This window comes from Mus pahari, chromosome 6, assembly GCF_900095145.1.
Source record: "Mus pahari chromosome 6, PAHARI_EIJ_v1.1, whole genome shotgun sequence".
NCBI lineage: Eukaryota > Metazoa > Chordata > Mammalia > Rodentia > Muridae > Mus > Mus pahari.
Window position 1 is genome coordinate 38107496 of NC_034595.1, and position 8835 is coordinate 38116330.

The 8835-nt window shown below is 41.2% G+C and overlaps 1 protein-coding gene across 2 annotated transcripts in view; it reads left to right on the forward strand.

Annotated features, from left to right (window-relative positions):
• Positions 1 to 8835, forward strand: part of Adamtsl1 (ADAMTS like 1) — a 365598-nt gene that overhangs the window by 62276 nt on the left and 294487 nt on the right. For both annotated transcript variants that reach the window (XM_021200231.2, XM_029540103.1), the window contains exon 3: positions 377 to 422. In XM_021200231.2, coding sequence (XP_021055890.1) covers positions 377 to 422 — 46 coding nt within the window. The remainder of the gene's footprint in view (positions 1 to 376; positions 423 to 8835) is intronic.

Sequence of the window (8835 nt, forward strand, 5' to 3'; positions counted from 1 at the left end):
AGATCTTGTTACGGATGGTTATGAGCCACCATGTGGTTGCTGGGATTTGAACTCCGGACCTTTTGGAAGAGCAGTCGGGTGCTCTTACCCACTGAGCCATCTCACCAGCCCCTTGATAAAATATTATATACCTGTCAATACATTGTCTTTAAAGTATATTTAATAGCATCTTCAAAAATATTTAAGTGGAGGGCCATAAAATTCAGTGGGTAAAGATATTTTCCAACAATCTTGATAACCTAGGAATCTATTTAGAAGGAAAGTGAAGACTTGTTACTCATATAAAGAATAAATCATGAGAGGAAATTAATCCAAAATTTGAGACTTTCATAGGTTATAATGAAATTTGCTAATTATTTTTCTTTTTGTGGCATAGGAGCTGTGAAGGAAGAAATATTCGATATAGAACATGCAGTAATGTGGTAAGTGTGAGCTCCTTTGGTTTGCGATTGTAATATTTCAGCCCTTGGATATGTTAAGAAGTTTTATGGACCCTGAGTGGGAAGCCAATCAATTAGTAGTTCACAAACAGTTATTTATTGCATTCTATACTGATTACCCAATCATTTCTGATGCTCCTCGGTATAAACTTTTAACCGTTCAACCATATTAAAACTAACTAGACTGTTTCAAAACAAACAAAAGAAACTGCATTTCTCCCTGCTCTTTCTCTTCACATAAGCTCTCATGAGAAATGAGGCAGGGAATGATAAAAAGAAAAAAAAAAGGAAAAACACTTGGAGTATCATGAAATAAATATTAGTTAATCAGATTCAGGTTTGCTGAATGCCTTCATCTGTCCAGCAAACATTTAACGCTGGCTACGTGTGGGGCACTGTGCTAGCACAGGGATAAATAACACGTGGTCACTGCTCTCAACATCTGCTACAGAGTGTGGGGTGGGGAGAGTGAGATAGATGGACACATAATCTCATTCCTGGGCAAACATGACAAAGGCCAGTTGGGATGAAGTTGTTTGGGATGACAACAGAGAAGTTTGGAGTGTAGTAGAGGAAAAGATGGAGTGAAATAGAGCCTGAGAGGTACAACTGACCTGCACTGTATGTGAGGAGATGACAATTACTTCAACAGAGCGAACACTGTGGGCCTCTTTGGAGGCAGAAGTATTCAAGGGTGTACTGCACAATCATGGTAGTCACTTGTGCCTGGCTACATGCAGGAAAGAGTTGAAAGGTCATGCCGTGAAAATCTTTGAACGTTAGCTTTCCAAGTTCATGGGCTCAGTGGACACAGGGGAGCAAAGGGGAGAATGGATTGAGACTATGGTGCAGAGTTTTATCTGCAGAAAGTAAGTTCTGTAGCAACAGCTGAGTTGTGCCGGATCCAGTAATATATGGGAGAGACAATGTATGAAGGTTTAGCCCCAGAGGAAATGCATCCTCCGGGAATAAAAGCTAAGGGTACTGTGTATGAGTAGGCAGAAATAGACAAGCACCTGAAGTTGGGGTGTAGCTGGAGGAAAGGAAGAAAAGAGATAAGCAAGATTAGGGGGTAAATGCTTTGTACCCCCAACCCCTCTGTTCAGGAAGCTCTCCCTCATTGACTGGACTTTCGAGTTTAGATTCAGTTGACATGTGCCTCCCTCAGAGTGGCCTCCTGGACCATCTTTCCTAATGTTCTACCACTCAGCTGCACTCAGTATTTGGACAGGGTCTCGCTCTCTCTAGCCCTGGCTGGCCTGGAACTTGCTCCATAGACCAGACTAAAACTCACAGAAACCAGCCTGCTCCTGCACCCGCTCCCCCAAGTGCTAAGATTAAAAGGTGTCACCACCGCACCAAGCATCACTCAGCTTTCTTACAGAAACTTTTCTCTACTCAAATCCATATTACAGGATACTTGGGTTGTGTGTATGCGCATGCTCACAAAGGCCAGAACCTCATTCACTTTGTTCGATCTGTTGTTCCTGGGGACTAGAACTGTTAATGAATATATATTAAGCTCGTAATGGGTATTTGCTGAACATAAAATGAGTATTCAGAATGCTAGATGAAGGGTGAGAACAAGTATCAGAAATAATACAGTCTGGGGGGGGGGTGGCTGGAGGGATGCTCAGAGTGCACTAGTTGCCCTTCCAGAGGACCTGAGTTCAGTTTCCAACACCCACAGCATAGTTCATTACCATCTGACACTCTAATCCCAGGGGACACAGTGTCTTCTTCTGGTCTCTGCAGGCACCAGATGCAAATATGATACACAGACATATGTGCAGGAAAACCTTTATGCACATGAAATAATAATTTTTTTTTATTTTTTATTTACTTTACATCCCAATCACAGGCCCCTCCCTCCTCTCTTCCCCATCCCACTCTCACAGATGCATAGTTTATCAGGAATAAAAGAAAACTGGAAGAGAATAAAGAAGTATACTAGTGAAGAAATGGGGTGGGTGGCATGAGCTATTTATATGGATCTATTTTGTGGACAGAATCTCACAGGCTGGGCAGTTTATAAACAGTACGGGCTCATTTAGAACCTGGTGCTGAAGACCGGGAAGTTCGGGAACTGGGTCCCAGCATCTGGCAAGAGCAATTTGGGCAAGTCAGGACAAATGGACTGAGCTGAACTAATCCTTTTTGACAGGAACACAATTCCCCTTAATACTGTAACAATGGAAATTAAATTTCAATATGGCTTTTAGAGGATATTCAAATACCAGCATTATTTTTATAAACTGTATGAAAGAAATATCTTAAGCAAGGAGTCCTGCTTGCTTGCATCAATTCTGGGACTTCTGGGGGCTCTTACTCAGAGGTAGACACAACTTAGCTAACATGTGTAAGGTCCTGGGTTCAATTCCCAGCACCACACACAAACTCATAAAAAAAAAAAAATGACAAAGCTGAGTTGAGCATGAAAGATAAATGGTAATTGGAGGAGGTAAGAATGCCCTGGACACCACACCCACCACACTTCTTCATGGAGGGGACTGGTGACAAATCAAGTCATCTTGACAAATGCAAAAGCTACATACTTCACTCTTAGTGAACGCAAGGTCCTAGATTGATCAGGGTAGAGATGAACACTCAGTACACAAGGGTTGGGCAGCTAATTGGCTGGTTCTATAATGATGGTGATGGCAGGCTTGAAGACTTGCAGAAACATTGAGAAACATTGAAGTGCAGACACTGCATGTGACTGAAGGCCTCAACAGAGATGACAGAGTAAAACCACTGGAAAGTGCTCTGTCAGATCTTAAATGCCCAAAGAGAACACACAGTAATGCAGGTGTGACCCTGAGGAGTACGCATAATGATTTGATGGAAATCTTTGCGTAGCTAGAGCCTCGTTTCTACTTAGGATAGAAGCTGTCAGATCATACACTGTCCATCATCATCACTTATAATTTCCTCCTCACATACAAATGTCATTCAATTGTTGGCTGGTTAAAACAAATGGAGATTGATTCTACATTCTTTAAATGGACTTGACAGCATCTGTTCAAGTTACGGTATGAAAAAAGTTGGAAAGATGGATGTCTCACCCTTGTAGAAAGCTAGACTTACAACCAAAACCTCTTGAAATGGTATGAAAAGATGTCTTGGTGGAAATGTGCATAAATTTATTGTTTTTGTTTTTTTATCTAGTCCTCGATTCTTGGTAGTAATAGCTTAGATAACAGGGTTGGTGATTGTTTGTTTGTTTAGTTTTTTAAAAAATAAAAAACATGCTGTGACTCAATCCCCTTATCTTCCTTCTTGTCTTTTGAGTGCGTAGGCTAGCAGAACTAACCTGAGCTGTATTCTGTAGGCGAACGGTCAGCATGTTGAGTAGCGGACTGTCTGACCTGTCCTTAAAAACACTTCAGTAATTTTCATAACTTCCTCAGTATTGTTTTGAGCACTTACATGGACCAATGCAGGCCAACTCTCACCTCAGATCGTTTCCAACTTACAGTATTCCATGAACCCAATATTTTTACAGCTTTGGAGAATCAAACTGATACTGATTGTTTTATGAGCATGGAGAGTAGTCAAATAATTGAAGGATTTTTCTTCCTGGATTTTGGCTGTGGCAGAAACAACATTGCCAATAGATAGATAGATAGATAGATAGATAGATAGATAGATAGATAGATAGATAGATCTCCTAAGACCATCTCTTTTCCATACTCACACTCCTATTTTTCAACTTGAGATGTTTAGGACAATTCAGCTGAGCTTGGCAACCTGAGAGTCCCCCAGCTTGGCTTTCAGGGCTACACCTTTTCCTTAGACAGCTTTCTGGGACATTTCTGAACCACTGGGTCTTGAAAAATTCAACTCATTACTATTTTTCTTTGTAGAGCTGTTAAATACTACATTTCTTTAAAAAAATCTAGTTCCCCAAAGCAAGATGAAGAGCAGAAAATATTTTTCCAATTTTTGTGACTTTGTGAGAAAAAAAAAATCAGCTCTAAGACTTTAATAAATTCATTGCCAGGACCTGGAGAGCTGGCTCAACAGTTAATAGCACTTGCTGCTCTTGCAGAGAGGCCTAGTGCCCATGTCAAGTGTCTCACTAACCCGTACCTCCAGCTTAAGAGGATCTGATATCCTTATCTGGCCTTGTAGATACCTTATACATATGCACATACACATGCACATACATACACATGTGCACATAAAGAAAAATAGGAGTGAGTGATGAAATGTATTAATACAGAAGCATCAAAATCCTCAGAGTGTTCCAGAGTTCACACAGTCCTGGCTCTAACTGAGCCCAAAGTCTTTTCATGCCTGTGGTGGTTTAAATGTTAAAAGTTTCTCCTGGCTCAGGTATTTGTAGACTTGTTCGACAGTTGGTGGTGCTATTTGGAGGGTGTGATGGCACCCTTGAGGGGTGTAGCTTCCTGGAAGTAACATCAGGAGCTACGTTTTAGAGCTTGTAGCTCCATCTCAGTTGACTCTTGTTACCTGGTGTTTCGTGCTGGAGATGAGATCTCTCTGGTTCTTGGGCTTTCTGCCATGTATTCTGCTTGTGCCATGCCCAACTCCATGACAGACTCATTCCTTAGGAGCTGTGAGGCAAATTAAATGATGTCTTCTGTAAGTTTCTTTGAGTTGTGATATTTTAACCACAGCAACAGAAAATCAACTAATACAATTTCTAAGGACACTTCCCATCAATACTGACCATTTTATAGTTGTATCCTCATTTCTAAGAAAGCAGCAAGATCCTCCCTGGAAGACAAGACTCAGAAAAGGTGAAGTAAATAACAGATGAAACTAGTACACCATTCAAGCAAGATGTGTAAGTCAGAGAAGCCCTGCACCTGAGTCCATCCAGGTCTTGGAGCTGGTTCTTTGTTTAAATTAAACTTCAAATCTGAATCCTTCAAGCTTATCTTAACAACCTAATTTGACTCCACAAGTATTTACAAAACGTCTTTATTATTTTGAAACTTTATTCTCCATCTTTCTTAGCCTACACATAAATTGGTAGTTAAAGGATGGTGACCAAAATTGCCAACATAAGGGGCCAAGATGCTTATAGTAGCTTTTGGTGTTATTCAATTCTTTATTGAAATTATATCACCCCACTGAAACACTTTACTGTTCTTAAAACAAAATATTTATTGATCAAGAAAATGATCCACAACTTTGGATATATGGATAAGCAAGATCTAATCCTTCTTAAGCTTTTACTAGAATGAAGGACATTAGAAACATGAAAATTATTTAAAAGAAGACATATGTGTATGGGTATAGCTCATTGGTAGAGTGATTGCCTAGTACCAATGAGGCATTTGGCCTTATAGTCTCCAGAACTGTGGAGAGAAAGAAGGGCTCAAGAGAGAAAGTAAAGGGAGGAAAAGAAGAGATCGCAACGCATCAAGTTGTAATCTATGCTGTACAGAAATTCAAAGGTTTGGTGGATGCTTCAGACTTGGATCATTAAAAAGCCTACTTGAATGAGTTGTAAGTCACTGAAATGAATCAGCTGTGACTTTCCATGATGAACTTCCTAAATTGACTAGATAGTGGAAAGGCTCTGAGGTCCAGACAACTGTAGTATTTTCAAAGCAAGCATAAAGCTGGTGAGCCTAGAGTCCTCAGTGAGGGTAATGGTGTTGGAGGTCAAGAAACACTAAGGTTTGTCTTAGTCGGAAGCAGCTGGATCGTGCAAACTTAGGCAGAGGAGAACAGAATTGAAGTTGTAGTTCAATGAGTCAGATCGCTTCAGCTCACTCTTGAGAAGGATGGGAAAGTAGAGAACTAGGAGATTTTGCAACTAGAATAGTTTAGGTGAGCATCCATGGTTGCTTGGACCAGCATCGCACTGGTGAGAAGGCTTGGAATAATTTTAGAGATGGATTTCCTCAGCTGTTTTCCCTCATCCTCCATTTAACACAATTCTCTTCTGTGGTCTCCAGCACTGTTGCTCTAGAATATGTTATGGGCAGCATTTTTCTTTTCTTTTCTTTTTTTTTTTTTTTTTTTTTTTTTTCAGGAGACAAAGGTGTCAGCTCTGATGGCCAGAGAGAACACCATGAACCTGGCAAACTTATAACTTTCTCTGTGCTTCTGCTTCTACATCCAAAATAATGTGAAAGTTGAACCAAGTAAACTCATGCATGCTTCCAGCTTAACCTTCTGAGTTCTTGTAAAGCATATGTAAGCTGTACTGGATTTGGATGTGAATATAGATCAGTAAAGATATCAGTGGTAGCACATACTCAATTATACTGCAGTGGAAGCATTTATAGCCAGTAACAGAATCAAAGTAAAGAGAGCCAACATGGAATGGAGTAGAGTTCTTAACTGGCTGCATCTATTATATCTAGTAGTTCTCATCTCTGAGGCTGTGAAAAGTCATGAAATGCACAGCATTGTTAATGGTGTGATTCCCACTTGATCCATATGTCTTTCTCAGGCACCTCTTGTGTAGAATAAAATCACAAAATACTTGCTACTTTATATCCAAAGCCAAATATTAAAAACCTTCAGGAATGATAGCTGTGATACAGGCCCTTCTCATTCAGATTTTGAAACCAACTTTTGGAGTTCATAAAAATGATTCCTGCAGTCTGGGCAGAGGTAGTGAAATCATCTGTGGGAGTCCATCAGAGTCTGTGCATTGGGCCATCCCATCCGAGGTACTCCAAGGTGTGGAATATGTTAATGCTCTCCTCATCTTGTTGCAGTCCTTTATGACCTTTGTCATCCTTGTTCTGAAAGATGGAAGTAAGATGTGGTGTCACCATGCCAGCAAGATTCTGCTGAAGGGACCCTGATATAGTGGCCTCTTGTGAGGCTATGCCAGTGCCTGGCAAACACAGAAGTGGATGCTCACAGTCAGCTATTGGATGGAGCACAGGGCCCCCAATGGAGGAGCTAGAGAAAATACCCAAGGAGCTGAAGGGGGATGCAACCCTGTAGTGGAACAATATGAACTAACCACTACCCCCTGAGCTCGTGTCTCTTGCTGCATATGTAGCAGAAGATGGCCTAATTGGCCATCATTGGGAAGAGAGGCCCCTTGGTCTTGCAAACTTTATATGACCCAGCACAGGGGAATGCTAGGGCCAAGAGGTGGGAGTGGGTGGGTAGGGGAGCAGGGGCGGGGGGGTACAGGGAACTTTCGGGATAGCATTTGAAATGTAAATAAAGAAAATATCAAATAAAAAAATTTGAAAGTTAAAAAAAAAAAAAGATGTGGTGTCACTTGACAGGGTCATGGGTTTGCTTGCTTGCTCTCTCTCACTCCTTCCCTTGTGTAACCATATATTCACCAACATCTGTTGACTTCCCAGCTTGTATTCTGCATTGTAGATTCTAGGAGCTGCTGCTATCAGGATAAAGGCAGGACATCTGTCGTTGAGGAAATGAAAGTCTATTATGTCAAGAACAGCCACAGACACACAACCAAATAAGCTGTGACATACACTGTCTGTGTGGAGGTGGGCACAGGAAGCTAAAACATCCCATCAGGACACCATCTGATTGTTTCACCATATGTTCTTGTGGTACCCAGGGCTAGAAGAATCAGGAAACTCAGAACTGCCTTAGGACATCTTCAATATGAGAAGAAAACCCAACACTTCCCGGCACCCATTGAACAATATACAAATCTCTCAAGCACTGTTCTCCCCTCTACAGCATCTTTACTTTTAATGGAGCATAGGCTTTCTTAATGAGAGTAAAGAGTGGCCAGTGCTAGATGGAGGGTAACAGTGACACAGTCTGCCTTAACTAGGGTTACTATTGCTGTGATGAAAGCCACTTGGAGAGGAAAGGGATTACTAGTTTCAGACTGCCAACATCACTGTTCATCATCAAAGGAACTCAGAACAGGACTCAAACAGGGCAGGAACCTGGAGGCAGGATCTGATGCAGAGGCCATGGAGGAGTGCTGCTTACTAGCTTGCTCACCATTGCTTGCTCTGCCTGTTCTCTTATAGAACCAGGACCACAATCCCGCTCACAATAGGCTGGGGCCTCCCACATCATACACTAATTAGGAAGGTGCTCTATAGGCCTGACTACAACCCAATATCATGGAGGTATTTCCTCTCAGTCAGGGTGCCCTCCTCTCAGATGACTCTAGCCTGTGTCACATTGACCTTAAACTATCCGGCATACTGCCTGATGTGATTCACACTTACAGAAGCTGTAAAGTCCCCAACATACAATTGCATCCATTGATCCATTCGTAAGGAGTGAAACAAAATCCTTTTTTTTTTTTTTTTTTTTTTTTTTTTTTTTTTTTTTTTTTTTTTTAGAGTTTTCTGTATTTATCTTTCGAACTGATACCAAGTGACTAGGACACCAATACTTAACGAGTTGCTTGGACATAGCTACTTCTAAGTGAAACTGGTGTGTCTTTCTTTGC